The following is a 17,354-nucleotide window of genomic DNA, read 5'->3' as shown; positions in this document are numbered from 1 at the left end:
CACAGGTACCAGGTACAGGTGTATACATTTCCTCCTGTTACATCTCAGCTGTTCTATTTTGCTGGTAGCCTGTGTGTGTGTGTGTGTGTGTGTGTGTGACCTACAAAACACACATACATATAAATAGACATCAGATGGAAATTCACATAACAATGTCCTGTGTGTACTTGATGCATACTTAAAGCAACATATAAAATGAAATGATGCAACAGTGAACACCTGAAACTTATCATGTAATTTTCTTGCATAAAAAAAGTCCAAAAAAATTAAACAATAAATAAAACAGCAGATTTCTACCATTTCACATTCTCAGTAGCTGATGGAGAAAAGTACTTAGTATGTACATGTTTTTAACTTATGTTCCATGATTCTGTTTTCCACTTAGCAATTCAAGTTTAAAATGGCGCGCTGCTTGTGAATTTCCATGCTCACCCCGGCTCTCTCCTCTCGTGCCCTGCTGGTTCTCTTCCCAATGCAGAAATCTGTTCCGTGGACTGCGGCTCACATGGCGTTTGCATGGGGGGCACGTGTCGCTGTGAGGAAGGCTGGACGGGCCCGGCGTGTAACCAGAGAGCCTGCCACCCGCGCTGCGCGGAGCACGGCACCTGCAGGGATGGCAAGTGTGAATGCAGCCAGGGCTGGAACGGAGAGCACTGCACGATCGGTAGGGCCGGAGAACTCGGGCTGTGCTGCTTTCTAGCTTGCAAAAGCCGGTTTCTTCTAATGAATATTTTCGTAGAATGCAATTGCTTTTTGAAATAAGGTGATCGCTTTACAATGGCAATTCAGTTCCTTTGCTACCGCTGTCACAAGGACCAACAATTTTTTATCCATTGTTTCTTACGATGGCCAAAAACGGACCCCCATAGACATGATTTCATTCTTATTGATAAATAAACTTGCATTGAATGTTACCTTTTACTGTTCTGAATTGCCATGCAAATCTTAATATTGATGTATTTTGCTTTTAAAAAATCCAAATATGTGACCCTTTTGGCCTTTTAGATTCCAGAATCAAATCTCTTAGCTTATCGGTATGTTTCAGTCTCTAAAGAAAAGGTATTGGTTTTTATGACTTTATTTTGTAGGATCACAAGAAATAGGAGAAAAATGCACAAATTTAGTTCTTTAACTTATATGCTTAACATTTTTGTAAAGACGATGACATTCATGAGCCTTTGTAAGTTAAATAAAACAATCAAAAGGGATTTAGTTAGCTTATAGATAATATTTAGCATGGATAAGCAAAGAATCGAGAACATATATTCTATCACATTTTCAAGGAAATCAGTGTCTTTGCTTTTACTTGAGTCGCTGAAATTAAATGATTAGAGAAAATGCATCCAAAGTAAGTAAGAAATGTCTACCTCACTTCAGTAATAGTGTGCAGTATAAATGACACAGCCCTCAAAAATTTCAAATTTCCAGATACAGCATTTTTCCACATTTTATATCTACAGGTTAAAAATGATAAAGCTGATGGAGGACTTTTTTCTTCCAATGCTTCTGTAATAAGCGCTTCACTCCTTGTAGGGATTGGTTAGCCAGAAATTTTTCATAGGAAATTGAACTCACCTATATCTTATAAGTTGTCACAATTGTGTTGGTACAAATCTTCAAGTAAGGATCTTTTTTCTTATTGACGCCCCTGACATCTGCTTTCAGGGTTCCACCACCCCATGTTTGGTGAGCCCACTAGAGAGACTCACAGAACGCAGAGGCGGTGCCCTCGTGCCTATAGCAGTGGCCAGAAAGTTCTGGAAAACAGACATCACGGTGTCTGGAGAAACCCTGCACGGCTTCCTATGTTCCTCTCCCGCCCCTGAGCCTGAGTCCCAGGCCACTTCCTCCTGCGGTGAAAGCATTGACACGCGTGCACTGATTCTGCCCACATCACCCTGCTTGACACTTAGCCTTAAAAAAGGTTTTTCTAGAGACTGCTCAAGGGTGTGTCCGCTGTCAGCCACACCAACATTCCAGCTCCTCAGAAGTAAAGCAGGTGTTTGTGCACCAGGTGAGCAAAACCACTTTAGCGAGAGCAGGAACCTCCCACTTTCCAGGTGCCTGCCAAGGGACAGCCCTGCAGGCTACTAGATAACAGACCTGGGAGCCACCTTTGGGGTCTCACTGTTGCAGGTGAGCTTGCCTACAGGTAGGGAAGTGTCAGCTTCCTGCAGAATCAGTGCAAATCACAGGTCGGGCACTGACAGGGTGCCCACCCCCAGGATCCCGACATGGCTTCCTCCTCCTCTGCCCTCTGAGACAGGCTTCCTGGGCCATGACTGCCTAGGGGTCACGTGCTGACAATCACAATGTGTGGGCGTGCAGAAGACAGTGTATTACCATCAAAAATCTCTGTGCCCCAAGTCCCAGGGCACCCGGAGACCAGAGGCAGGGAGGAGAAATCCTGTATGGTGCCATCGCCCATGCCAAGTCAGGGTTCATTCTAGGGTGGGGGGGGGATCTTACATACTTGACTGTGTATTCTAGGAAATACAACAAAACACAGACAGGTGCAGCTTGGAAAAGCAGAAGTGTAGGACCAAGGCATCCATAGGCGGGCTTAACTCACCGACCAACAGTTCCCCAATGGATCATTCTACTGTAGTGTCGGTTTCCCTGGCAATAGTCCGTGTTAGTTTCCCTTCAATGAGCTGTTCTTGAGCAACTTTAACCATTGTCTGAGAACAGGATTTTTGTTAGCAGCAAGTCTTTCTGTTATAATTTGACATCTCTTCCTGTGGTTATTAATAATCCCATTGGCTTATTGTTTCATTTCATTTTGTTGCTTTTCTACTCTACTTGAATAACAATATAGAAATAAGGGACCTGATTCATTTGAAAATAAATCCCCCAAGGAATGTAGAGAACCTTTAAATCATTCTTTTGCTGTTATACCGTGAGAACAAGTGGTCCCAGATTCAGGCCTTCCAATACCCAGAGGTTTCCCCCGTCTGCTGAGTACCTGTGCACGTGCCCACCCTGAAGCTTGAGAGGCCATTTTAAAAGAGGTCTTTGTGGGCAGCTGATTAAGCAACCCAGGAAACAATGGTATGTTTCCTCTCGGGATAGCTACTATTCTGTCCATTTCCTCCCATTTTCAACACTTGTGCATCTGGCTGAAAGGAACTGCCACTTTTTGAAGGAATATTCATAAATCAGCAAAAAAATTTTTCTTTCTCCATATTATGTGCCATCTCATTGAATACAAACAGGGAGGTTAATTGAAGGGAGAGAGAGGATAAATTAAACGGTTAGAAGCAAACAAAAGTTCCCAATAGAAAGCAAGAAATATTCTTCATTAGTCATCTTACTGTCTTCATAAACTGTGCATGGTTTCATAAAACCATAGACATTTTGATAGTAAAATAGGCTATGAATTTCAAGGATTCACTTAACACTCTGTCTGCCTCAAAGGATTCCATCCTGATATTTTTATTAGTGTGCTCATATTTTCCTGTCTTTATGAATCATGTGTTCAGTAAATTAGGCACGTTGATCTGCAAGTTCATTGTCCCAAGTCCTTTCTTAGGTTAGACTTTGACTGCTGATATATCCAGGGGGAAAATGAAAGACAGGGAAATCAACTCATGGCAGTATTATCATTAAAAGAAATATTTCTCCCTCTCCCAGAGCACGGGTGTTTGTTGGATGCTTTCATAAATAAAGAAAAAGTTACTGGATTGAATCACATCAAATAAACACAGCAGCAAGTCATCTGACGCAGGTTCATCTTGTGATGCGCCGGTGAAGGTGCTCAGCCACTCTGGTGTCACCCCTTGTGTGTGGCTTTCCCGTCGAGGGTCAAATGATTATTTTGTTCATGTTCTTCCCTTTGATCTTCATGAGCTAGGGAAGATAGAAGAAGATTTAGAGCATCCATAAACAAGTTAAAGCATATTAAATATCATTAAGGCTGTTAGAATAGTAGTTCACATGAGTAGAAGCTGTAGGACTATCATTATATTAAAAAATACTTTATCAGTTCTGTATTGTGAGATTTGAAGTAGATCAAGGTCAGATGCGTGGCTTGAAGATAATTGTCTTCACCTCTTTCAATAACTTCACTGTCATGTACATGACTGGAGCCAGAACATATAACCGTGTAAAGGCAACTCCTTGGTGTGGCCCCGTCTTTTCTCCGTGCTTAGGAAGAGGGGAAATGCTATCTGGTTGGTCTCTGAGTGGAGTTTCTGGCCATAGAAGCAGGTGTCCTACCAGCCTGTGCTGAACACCTTTGTAGGCAGAATCAATAACTTCTAAATGCGATGCTAAGTATCCTGGACAATGATAAACCTTAAGTACAAAACTTGAGGCATTACTAACTACAAGGATTCTTCTTAGCATTTCCAAAAAAAATTATCCTAAAAGTACCATTTATATCTCGAGCACTGGGGGTAATAGATGACACTGTGACCTGGAAGGAAGAAGTTAGAACGATGTGTTTCGTCGTTGTTACCACGCAGGCGTCTGGTGGAGGGCAAGAGGCTAAGCTCTGTGTGCAGATCAGGGAATATCTTCTGGGGGCTGGTTGGTATTTCCCATTTCTCTACAAAAGGAAATGAGGAAAATGGGTTGAAACTATTTAAATGTTGCTTAGATATAATGAAGGACCTTGGATCGGAAAACATATTTAAATCTTGGGACAAGCTCCCAGACACATTTTCAAGCCCGTTGTCCAGTAAACTTTGGCTGTGAAAAACTGGAGTTTTTCTTTCTATTAGTTGTGGGGTTGTCTTAGGATGGGAGTTTTGTTTTGTTTTGTTTTGTTTTTAATTCCTTTCATCCATTATCCCAAAATATTGTCTCTGAAGTCGTAGTACCCCTCTCTGAAGGACTGAAGTCTTGCAATTCTAGAATTTCTTAACTACTGGTAATTTCTTCTTAGTTGGAAAAATTAAAAGGCTTAACCATGGGGTTCCCTTTTTATTCTCAGTTTCATTTAACTTTTATTTTTATTTTTCCTAGTGCATTAAAAAGTGGAAATCATCAACTTTTTTCAGATCACTTGGGTCCATTTTGGATGCCTCAGTTACTCTCCATTTGTTTAATTCCTTTGTCCATTAAACAATTACTGAACATCTCATCTGTGATATTTGAATATTACTTCTTAAGAAAGTCAGTGTAATGTAATGAAAACAACACGGGCTTTGAAATATTTCCCATCAATTCTATGACCTACTCACTGTCACTGTATCTGAACTGTTTTAACCTTACCTGATTCTTTGTCAAATGTAAAATGGTAATAATAATAGCTGTCATGAGACTTAAGGCAGAATATCCTAATGGTTAAAATTTTTTGAGTTTGAGTCTTTGCTGTACCATCTACCTAGTGTAAGACCTTGGGCAAGTCATAACTTTACTCAGATGTCAATATTATGTATCGATCCTCTTATTATAGATATTATGTATTAGATTTATTAGAATCAAATGTAATCCTAGAATGTAAATCACTTATTGAAGCACCCAACAGATGGCATTTTAGAAATCAGAGTTTTAATTCTGTTAAGTGTGAGACAAGGGGCAACCCAGGAAACTTTTTTGGGGTGCTGAAGTTTTATTTTTTAAAAAACAAGCAAATCAAAATTACTGTCCAATGAATTACCTTTCAAGAAGGGACAAAATTCCCATTTCATTGTTCTGCATGTAACCAAGGGTCAGAATAGATAAGGTCATGGGAAGGGAGTATGTTTGGGTGGGGGACGGAGAGGAAATAAAAGAAAGGTGGAGCCTGTTGTAGTATTTTTCTTCTCTTACTGTCTCAGACAGAGTTGTTTATTGAGCTACATTGATTTCCATGTACTTTCAGGCAATTCAAATGGAAATTTGGCCTAGGGGAAATCCTAATTCCTTTAAGCTACAAAAGACCAGCTATTTGTTTTTATTCTAATTCTTTAGTACATTGGGAAACAAGATTATTAATGATCACAAAGACATGCTTTGTTTGTTCAGACAAAACTTACACATACAGGGCTCCACACACACCTCTATTAAATACCACGCCTGTTCTGGGCTTTGGGGTGCAAAAGATGAGAAATTGAAATGAAAAACACACGGCTTGGGAGTTATCAACCAAACAATATGGGGGGAAGAGAAAGCTCCACGCTGACTGTGTGGACAAGACTAGGGCTTGGTGTCCTAAGTCTCATCTCAGGATAAGGGGGAAATAAGAGCAGTTTGGCTGTTAAATACAAACATAGGCCATGGCTTTGAAGAAAAATACGAGCACTTGCTTAGTGCTTCATTTAGATTTCAAAATCAATACTTACGTCATTTTTGTGATGTTCCCAAAATTGCACTCATATTTGTAACAAAGCAAAATACAGAAATTCTGGAAATAACTTCTTACACTTATACTTTATCATTCCCCCTTAACACATGATGTTACACCTGCAGTGTAACATTCGGCTTTACGTCTATCGGGTGAAGAAATAGGCCTCTCGTGCCACCTGCCTGAGCCCCTGAACAGGCCAGTGGCATATTTACTGTGAGCGTGCTGAAGCTTAAGCCTCAAGGCTCCCTCCCTTGCACAATCTCCTTCTAAGACTTTGCAAGGGAACCCTGGGTTATGCGGTCATTCAGATAGTGTTACTATAAATAAAACCTGCAAGTCAGCTGAGACCTTTGTCTCTTTCCAGTCCAGATTCCCTTGGTCACCCTGCTTTTCCTTGTGACGGATGGTATGGGGGTGACTCTGGGCACTTTGAGGATTCAGCTGAGGATAAATGGAGCTGGGGATACATTGAGTTTAGATGTAATTGGATATATTTATGAGGTGTGACATTATTACTGTCTGGGGTTGTTATTGCTAGACATCCAGGGGTATTCCTGCCCCCGCACACTCCCCTAGCGACCTAAAAGTACAGGGTCAGAGAGGATGTGACCATATGAATTGTCTTGTGGATACCGGCACCAGAAGCAAATAGATGGTGGAGGAGACTTAAGACTCAAAACGTTATGAAACTGAAGGGAGTCTGTGGAAAATGCTTTTTATCATCAGATATGCAGTAAAATGCCTAATCAAAATGGAAGTTTTCTCCTGTCAGAAATATATATGGTAATGGGACTTCCATGATTCAACTTGCCATGCTCTTCTCTTTTTGATGAATATTTCTTCTTGGAGGAATTTATCAGAATTTTTAGGCCACAGACATAGCACTACTTCTGAGTTGAGCTCATCAGTGTGTGAAGTCTCATGTGGTATGTGTCCCAATATATCACAGATTCGTGTGAACATGCCAGGAAAAGATTTCATGCTTATATGACATGAAATACTGATATTGACAAAAATAACATAAAACTCATAATATTCTGCTATGAGGACATTGCCATAAAGGGTCTGAGAGTCATCAATTCCAAGGGCACATACGATTCGTTGATTATACAATAAAGTCTTCCCAAACTTGACAGTAATGCCACAAATTTACATGGCATTACTAGTAACAAGTCTGAAGCCAAATGGAACTTTTTTAAACTATCAATAATAAAATCCATGTTAAACAATCGCATTGACTAAATTAAATCTTTCCAGTAGCTCTATAGAAAATATGGCAAAATCATTGTCATATTAAGGCAAAGAGTAAATATAACTCACACGTAAAAGAAAAAATATTTGAGATGTCACACATTTAATAAAAAATATTATGTGGTTTTTCTGATATTTACAGTGCTAATCAGTAGAAATTATAGTTTGTGGGGATTTCTTCTTTCATTCTAATAACTACTCAGTTTTGCACCTAATCTTGTATTCTTAACTTGGTGTTCTTTTCCTTAAAGGGTCCCCACACACCCAGGTGACATTACTTCTGACCCCACAAAACCTAAAGCCACTCTGTCCCTGTGTTCCCAGCTCCATCACTTGAGTGCAGAGTGATCTTGGGAAAATCACTTAAGCTTTCTGTGCCTCAGTTTCCCATCTATAAAATGAGAATGAAAATATTATCTACCGGGGCCTCCCCCATAGCGCAGCGGTTGAGCACTGGGCTGCGAAGCTGCCGGCAGCCTCTGCAACGTGGGTTCTATCCCTAGCCGCTGGCGAAGGTCCCACATGGCATGACAGACCTCTTCTGCCTCACCCGCTGCTCCCCTCAGCAGTGTATTTCGTCAGTCTGCCTGTTCTGTTCCCCACTCTGGCTCTGGTGAATTCTCTCACCCTCCCGCACTTCTGACTGTACCCAGTGCTTGAATAAATAAATAAATAAATAAATAAATAAATAAATAAATAAATCTTTAAAAAAAAAAAAGAAGAAGAAAATATTATCTACCTCAGAGTTGCTGAGAGCATTAAAGGAATGCAGACATGGAGAAGAGGAAGTCTTAAAGCAAAACCTGGCACAGAGAAATGCCAGGGATATTAGTGCCCAAGCTGCTGTTGTTGCTATAGAGTCTTTGGATGGAAATTAATAAAACACTGACTCTCACTAGTTCTTTCCTACTGAGTCCTGTCCTTATAAAGAGGGATTAGCCAGGAGAAAAACAAGAGTGCAAGCTGAATACAGGACTCACTACCCTGTCCACTTTTGGGCTCAGCGGCAGGTGGACACAGGTGCCTCATGAGGCAGGGTAGCCATCAAGGACAGTGAACATGGAGTTGAGTGAAAGGAAAGTTTCCTAAGCTGCCTTGGCTGTCAGTGAAAATACAGATAGACTAAAAAAACTTCCCATGAAGTATGCAAAAAGAGCACTCATATCCTTCCAGACCTGCCATCCCTGGGACTCTAAGTAATTTGATGTGATAGAGGATAGCAAATCCTAAGGGAACCTACCAAAGCCTCCCGAGCTCCTAAGCATCACCATGTTCAGACAACCAGACTGGTCTTTGCATGTCTATTTCTTCCTTGAGACAGCATTAGTAACCAATTGGGGCTTCTCGATATTTTTTTCATTTTCATCTCATTTATTCAGTTAACAGATGTATATACAGTATTTTATCCTCTGTAATCCCCTTGGAATTGGTATTTTTTTTAATGAGGTCACGTAATCTCTTTTCTGGAAACGCAAACCCTCGTCTCTGACCTTTCTGAATGATGAAGACTATTCTGGTTCTGTCTTCTCTGCATGGTTTCAGTATTTTTAGTCATTTATTACAAAGAGAGTGTTTATTTTATTAATTCATGTATCTGCATCCCATTTTAGGATACTTAGGAAACTTTGTTTATGACCAAGTGCTTGGACAGTGGTATGTTGACATTAATGGGAGCTGGTGAGCTACTGGGATATAATTAATTTGTTTATCCTCCAAGTGGTTTTCTCTCCTCCAGGTAGATTATTCTCTATTAGTTTTTCTTTGCATATACTAACTTCAGCATAAAAGGATGTGAAACTCTGGGTTCGGTTTAGCTGTAGCCAGCAATGGTAGGTCTGTGTTTTAAACTAACTTATTTTCTCACTCAGTGAGTGAGAGGAAAATCAACCAACTAAAACTAATTCAGTCGTATAAATGAGAAAATTTGGTAAGTTTTGAGTATGTTTCTGTTACATTTTAAATGTCAAATACTGCATGTCAAGGTTTTTGGATCTCTCAATTATACAAACTGTAACAAGCCACAGAGTTCATTTGGACTCTTCTACTAACTTTTTGGGACATGTCTTCCAGCTTTGACTTTGTAACCTCCCACCCACCCTTGTACTGTTGACCCACCTGCACTAGACACACCATGTCTCAAGAGCCCCATTCAAATTATGTTCTCAAATCCTCAAGAAGGTTGGGATAGACTCTTTTTATACCTGGTGCCTCTAATTTGTGGCTTCCAGTAAAATCACCATTCCAAGAACCATCTTGATAATCCTTCTCTCATCATGTGGGTGACTTTCTTCCCTGGGTCTCCACTTCTTTACCCGACAGTGTGACGGTAAATTTAGACATAAGAAGCTCCTGCTGTTTCCCCTTTTTTACACAATTTTCACTGACATAACATTAGTTGATAAAATCAAAGGCTTCAGGTATGCAGCCTTCTGTTTTGCCATCTATATACTACACTGGGATCACCACCGAAAGTCTGGTTTCTACCCACCATCAGGCTACAGACCCATTTTCCCCACCTCCCAACCCCTTCCCTCTGTTAACCACCATCCTGTGGTCAAAATCTAAGGGTGTGTTTTGTTTTGTTTATTTGTTTTCTACAAATAAACTTTGTTTCTTTGTCTTCTACACATGAGTGAAATCTTTGCTTGGCATAATACTCTCTAGGCCTATTCTTATTGTCGCAAATGGCAGAAGTTATTCTTTTCAGGGCTGAGTAGTATTCCATTGTATGCAGATACCCCATCATTTATGTCTTCATCCATGATGGGCACTTAGATTGTTTGCATATTTTGGCTATTGTAAATAATGCTGCAGTGAACCTAGGGGATCACAAATCTTTTTGAGTTACTGTGTCCATATTTTTTCAATAGAAACTTAGTCATGGTATTGTTGGATCATGTAGTGTTTATTTCTAAGTTTTTTGAGGAATCTTTTGCTGTTTTCCATTGTGTCTGCACCACTTTTTACACCAGCAACAGGGTAGGAGAGCGCCCTTTTCTCCATATCCTCACCAGTTCTTATTGTTTCTTAAAAAAACTTTGATTATTGATATTGGAGTCCCTTTGCTCTGTCCTGTCCTTCATCCTGTGACTCATCCTCACTGAAAAGAGTCAGCAGATTCAGGCAGAGAGTTTGAAATCCGTTGGCAGCACTGCCTAGGAGAGGTGAGTGAGTGACAGTTGTATTGTTTTAGAAAATGTTAAATGAGTTCTATGTTCTCAAAAAGGGACCTTTCTTAGGACTTCTACAATTCAATTCTGAATGTAGGTAACTGTTTTATACTTGAATATATCTGAGTCAATCATATATCTTTCCATCAAAGGGATTTACCATAACTATAAGGATGAATTTTGAATTCTTAAAAAGATGTTTGCATCACGTACTTTAGTGTCATTAAGACAGTGATTTCTGTACAATCATGGGACAGTGTGTGCCAATATGCACTGCAACCTACCTCCTGTGTTAGAGCCACTGCACATTATATTTTACTCCCCCACCCCACCCCTCACCCCATCCCCACTATTGTGAGCTCCAGTGGCTGTAGAGGCAGCTGTGTTTAGGAAAAGCAAAGGGTTAATTCTGCTCTTATTTTTCTCAAATGGGAGCAGTATGTTAGAAAATGCTGGTTACTTGTTTTGTTTTTGTTTTACGTAGAAGAACTAGGGTACAGATCAGAGGTGTGGGGTAGGAGGGAGTGAGAGGATTCACCAGAGACAGAGTGGGGAGCAGAACAGATGGACTTACTGAAATACACTGCTGAGTGGAGCAGCGGGGGAGACAGGAGAGGTCTGCCACACCATGTGTGGGTCAGTTCCCTGGCTGGGGGGTCAAACTCATGCCGTAGGATAGTGCTGAGACTTAACCCCTAGGCCACCAGGGAGGCCCCAATGCTGGTCATTTGTGTAGTTTTATAATCACTCAGGTGTCACTGATAGATGCTGATTTCTTTAGGCTTAATATACCTGATTCCTTACATTGTTACGATCTCATGTTTATTTTCCACCACAGATTTAGTGATTTTCTCGTTAGGTTTTTTTTTTTTTTTCAGTCTTTCAGAATAATTCACCATGTATGTGCTCTGTGTCTTAGGGAAATGATTTTTAAATTATATTATTATCCAACGGAAATTTCTAAGTCCATTAATTTGAATTAAAATGTCCTATGCCATGAGAGATTTTAAAAATACGAAAATATCCAATACCAAGGATTTCCCTTTGGCTTCCTTTAATCCCATTTTTCATCTTAAGTCAATTTAAATTATTCTTTCAAAGTTTATTGAGTGACATGATGTCTGAATAAAGCCAATATAGTTATATGTCAAATATGTATACGTGATCGTGTTATTTAAAACCTGTCATTGTGTTCCTTGACTAATGTAATAGAGTATCTTTTTCAATTTGGAACACCTCATTGATTTGCATCTTCTGAAAATCATGTAAGACCATTATTTCCACCCAAACCTAGTTTAGAGGAGGTTTTAAAACTCAATTGACTGGATATACAATTTAACCAGAAATAAAGATGAAAGATGTTCCTTCCATTCTTTCCAAGTTCATCAGAAGCCTTTTATTGAGAAGTTTAGATCCAAGGTATTTGGAGTGAAACCAGGTGCAAAATGATATGTTATCAGCTACTTTACAATATCAGCAAGGAAGAGCTATGATATCTGGTGCCAGATTGTCACTGTGTCCCATTGTCCCTAAAACGGAAGCCAGGTAACTATAGCTCACCAGCCAGCAGTGAAGTGTTCGCGTGGACTTGAAGTGATGATTACCTTATTGCCCTAGTGGAGTAAATAAAAAGTGGGAACAATGCCTTTCATTTAATGTAGGGGTGAGACATTAAGGTCACGGTTTCCGGGACGATGATGACTCCTTCCCGTTGTGGTATGTTGGCATCCTTTCTTGGCAGGGTTTAACTCTGTCCTTTCTTGAGTATGACAAATCGGAAACAGTCTATTTTCATCTCAAAATAGTTCCTTTTCCACCTACCTGTTTTGAAAATACAACTTTGGCTGCGGTGTTGGCCTGTGAGAAGCCCTGGCCCTGTGAGAAGCCCTTTCGTAGTTCACATGGCACATCACAGATGATGGTGTTACCAGGGCCATTTCTTCCTGCTGCTCTTCTTCGAGATCAGTCCATTGACCCCTTCCTTTTTCAGTGCTTCTGGAGTGGAGCTGGAAAACAGCTGCCTGAAACATGGCTATTCTTTCTGGGACGTAACAGACATGTGCCTTGGATAAATTAAGGAGCAGTCAAAGGAGGTCCATAAATATGAATCCTTTGCCAGCTGCTTTTCTATTAAACTCTGTTGGTTGCATGAAATTAGTAAATAATTATGTTGGTGGGGAATCTACTATATCCAAATGTAATATAATGCTTTCCTTTAACAACAGAGCTTAATTTTTTCCTATACAGCAAATTAGTTTTTAGGGTAATCTACATTGCAAATCAACCGATTTGCATTAAAACTATGCCTACTTGTTCTGATTTGTCAACACCTCTTTTTTAAAAAAGTCTTTAACATTAAGCATGGGTGGGTAAGACCATCTGCTTGTGGAGTTTGCCTGCAGCTCCATCACTTAACACATGAGACAGGTTACAGCTGTTTAATTGTTATGGTGCTGAATGATTATCATTCCATCCAAAATTAATATTTATATATGTATGCATAGAAAGCATGTGGTTAAACATAAGTGATCTAATTGTGAATTAATGGCATTAGGTATTCATTAATTAATCCCCACATGAGCAATGAAGTGTAAAATAATGCTTTTCACATACACTCCAAGTCTTAGTTTTTAAGTTGGAACGTGTGTGCGTCCCCAGTAGTGATTATTATGCGTGTGAGTAATCGACTCCCAATATGTTGGTATGGGCGAAGGAAGAAAGTCAAATCACTATAGAGTGTTACAAAAGCACAGAGAAAACTCCATGTGGTTATTGCACATACCCTCTTTCCAGGCCCGGAAGCATTTTCCACTGTACTGTGAGGGGAGTGGCAGATACAAAGTAGGAGCCTCGTTGTGTGGTTTAGGTTGTTTGGCTGAATGATGGCACGCAGCCCACAGCAACTACATGTCACCCATGGTGACTACTCCCAGCACTGACAAGCCTTTTTCAGCCCAGAGGGTTTCCTCCTATATCTGCGAGTATGATATACAAACTTCTATCCTTCCACTACAAAAGTTAGTTACAGATTTCCTCTGCATCTGCTCAGTACATTTCATCATGAACAAAAGTATGAAGGTTTTTCAGCAAAATTGCATCATAAGGACAAGAACCTGCCAGTAAATTTGCTTATTTAAATGTCTTAGCATCCAAGTAGTTTATGTAAAAGCACCTGGTATTTCTGGATTTTGGAGCAGAATGAATGGATATGTCCACATCTATTGGTGTGTTCCTTTAGAAAACATTAATTTTAATTGTGCCTCTATCCCAGTGAGGGTTTCTGTGAGACAAGGAATAAGAAAAATCCCAGACATGGAACAGAGCTGTGGGAATTGGGCATTTCTTATAAAGGCGCCATATCTTGAGGTAGTGAAGTCTGAGGGGGTTTACCCAGGCTCTGTTGGGGCAGAATGCACTTCATGGCTTTTGAAACATATCATTGGCAACCCCAAGATCCTTTTTGCAGAAAGTCAGAGTTCTTCCTTTTATTATAGTTTCTTAAAAGATACTGTTACCTAGCAGGAGATCACCCTGTTATAATGCCAGTTACTTCGTGTTTGCCCTTTTTAAACTATTAATAAATTGAACCAATAATACCTCTTATTGAGTATTTGCTGTGTGCTAAGGCCCCACGCTATATGCTCTGTATACATCTAGTCCTCACAACAACCTTATCAGGTAGAAGATATTAAGATCTCCATTGAGGGAGCCCAGGCTCAGAGAGGTTCCTTAACTTTTCTATGGATGCACAGCATCCAGAAGCCAAACTCATGCCCAAGTCCCGAGTCTTAAGCATTAGACTATGCTACCTTCTACATTACTTTGCAATTTTTTTAATCTATGTATTTAATGGATGAGATTAATGTTTTCTGTTCTAAAGACAAATATATGTGGACCTGTCACAGAAGATTGAATTGTCATAGTTTCAGTAATAGTGATAGCAGCAATCTCTCAATAATAAAATAACACTTTTTTTGTCAGGAAAATCTGAATTATAACTGATGATTGGGCCCATAGTTTGCCAGAATAAAAGAAACATTTGCAACAGCAACAAAAACCAGCTTGAGCAAAGTCATTGTGTACTGTGAAAGATTTAAGAATGTTGTAAACACTTTATTGAAAATTCTGTACACCTCCTTCCAGAATTTAAATTCATTTCACTTTTTTGGGGGCTTGCCTGGTGGCGTAAGGGTTAAGTCTCAGCATTATCAGGACTGCAGCCTGAGTGATCCCCTGTTAGGGAGCTGACCCACCTGGCACAGCAGACCTCTCCTGTCTCACCCGCTGCTCCCCTCAGCAGTGTATCTCAGTCAATCCACTTACTCTGCTCCCCACTCTGTCTCTGGTGAATCCTCTCACCACCCCGCGCCCTGGCAACTCTGGTCTACACTGCAGCTCTTACATGAATAAATAAATAAAAATAAATCTTTTTAAAATATAACTAAATTAATGAATTTATTTCACTTTTTATCAGCTGAAATGACTAGCCTAGATACAGTATACAGACACTGATCCTTGAAAAAGACTCAAAGGAAGTGGGTCGATGACTTGTATCACCAGAATCATCTGATGAAAAAAGACTTAAAAGTTTAGTAACCAAAACAAAATTAGTGAACACCTGTGCACACTCTCTCACCCACAAGTAAAGAGAAATTGATCTCTGTAAATCACCTTCAAAAAAGCCATTTCTCTGTGATTTTTCCTAAAATATATTGTAGTTTATCATGGGTGAATTAGAAGGATTGTTCGATTTCGCTTACATTTTTCCCTGATACTGTCAAGGAAACTGACAAGAGAAAGACTCCATATACTTTACTTGCTTATTGATAACTCTTATTCGTTGTGTTTTTTAATATTAAATTTCATGATTAGACAAAAGCAATGATAGCAAACAAGAATTTGTATTCATTGATAGTAACCAAATCGGTAGCTCCTTTTCCATATTTTCCTGCAATTAGACTTGTCAGCACTACAGTCACCACTTTCATAGCTGTTATAATAATCAAGTTCATTGTATCAAAATCTCAAAGAAGCAGACATTCACTGAGTGCAAAAAACATGCATTCCAATTTTTATGAAAGACTTTGGTATTTCTAAGCCATAAAAAGAATAAAATACACAAACTTTGCTAAACCAATACTCCTGATATTTTTTAGATCTCAGACATCCTAAGAAAGTGTGTCTTTGCTTTGTCATTCAGTGAACTCCTAGAAGGACTACAACATCTAAGGGAGACATGTGTTACTAACATGTTTATGTATGTGGTCCAGGGAATGAAATCACACCATGTACAAAAAAAAAAAAAATACCACAAACTCCTGAATCACGTGCCAAACCACAGTCTGCTCTTGGCCTGGGCTGTGTACATGCACCGTCATTAAGTGTGGTGTCCACATCCTGAGGGCTCTACTGTTTCATCCATTATGTATGCGGAGTCCACAGTAAGAGATGAAATTCTAAGCCGAAGGAAAATACCAAATATTTTTCTACTGGTTGTCTGTACAAAGCTGCGCAGCTTACAGTGGCACTTTTTCAGCGTGCTGACTTAATAAACTTTGGTCTCTCTCATAACACCTTTACCATAGCATTGTTCTGGGCTCACTTAAGTCAGGAAAAATATTATTTCACTTTCTTGGAATGTCCTAGTATAAATAATGTTCCAGACTGATGTGCGGTTCCATGCTGGGATGGGGAGGTGCATACAAGTAGCACCTACCCACTATTTGTATTGGTAGCCAGTATTGCTATTTGTATTTGTAGCCATTATTTCCAAACTATCAAAGAAGAAAATAAACAAACTTTCAAAAGCAGCTTATTTGAAGCTGATTTTCAGAAAAATAGTGCCGATTTTAATGGTTAAAAAGCTCTTCTGAAGAGCACACTGCACCTCCCCACACATACACATGCACACACACACATTTCCTGGTGTATGCTCACTAGTTGTTAAAATTCAAATTACTTGATTCAACCAAATTGGATAAAATATTTTCACTGTTTTCTCCTAATCTCAAATTGAGAATTCTGTGATGAGGGAGAACATATTTTAAGGGGCCTAAGTCAATTGTTTAATGGTGTTTAAAATTATATCACCATAATAATCCTTTATGACAGAGTTATCAGTAATAAAACAGTACAGTGCATGACAATTAAGGGACATCAAATCAATGGGTATGCAACTCACATGCTGATTTAAACAGTTGCTGATTGGAATAAATGGTTTTAATATGTACTTATTTGCAGACTGTAGCTTTTCTGTCATCCTACAGGAACTGGTACATGAATAATCTAAGAATGATACCAACCTACAACTTTAATGAGATACTAATGTGAATCATTTTTTAAAGTCTGTATTATAAAGTATTAGGAAACGCACATGCTAAATAAAAATTTGTCCTCGACCCCAAGGGCTTTGCACTAATCGCCATCATGAAGAATATGCCTATATTTTATTGTGTATTTATTTGATTGAATTATCCTCTTTTAAAGATGGGCCCCTAAGATTTTATTGTTGTAATTAAACTGAGAAATATTTCCAGCATTCTGGATTCTGTTATTTGCCTATATCTCAGCTATACCCAGGAGTCACTTCATGGCCCTGTGAAATACTGTCCTATTGAATATGCTCCAGCCAAGCACATTGTGGACAGCAGAAACAGTGT

The 17,354-nt window shown here is 39.4% G+C and overlaps 1 protein-coding gene across 8 annotated transcripts in view; it reads left to right on the top strand.

Moving 5' to 3' along the window:
* TENM3 (teneurin transmembrane protein 3) overlaps window positions 1-17,354 on the top strand; it is a gene marked incomplete at both ends in the record, with an annotated part of 409,334 nt that overhangs the window by 311,024 nt on the left and 80,956 nt on the right. For all 8 annotated transcript variants that reach the window (XM_084232543.1, XM_084232542.1, XM_084232541.1 and 5 more), the window contains one exon: window positions 479-664. In XM_084232543.1, the coding sequence (XP_084088669.1) occupies window positions 479-664 (186 nt within the window). The remainder of the gene's footprint in view (window positions 1-478; window positions 665-17,354) is intronic.

This window comes from Talpa europaea (assembly GCF_964194135.1).
Source record: "Talpa europaea genome assembly, chromosome: 4".
NCBI lineage: Eukaryota > Metazoa > Chordata > Mammalia > Eulipotyphla > Talpidae > Talpa > Talpa europaea.
The sequence above is the reverse complement of the archived record's forward strand: the minus strand, read 5'-3'. Positions and strand labels throughout refer to the sequence as shown.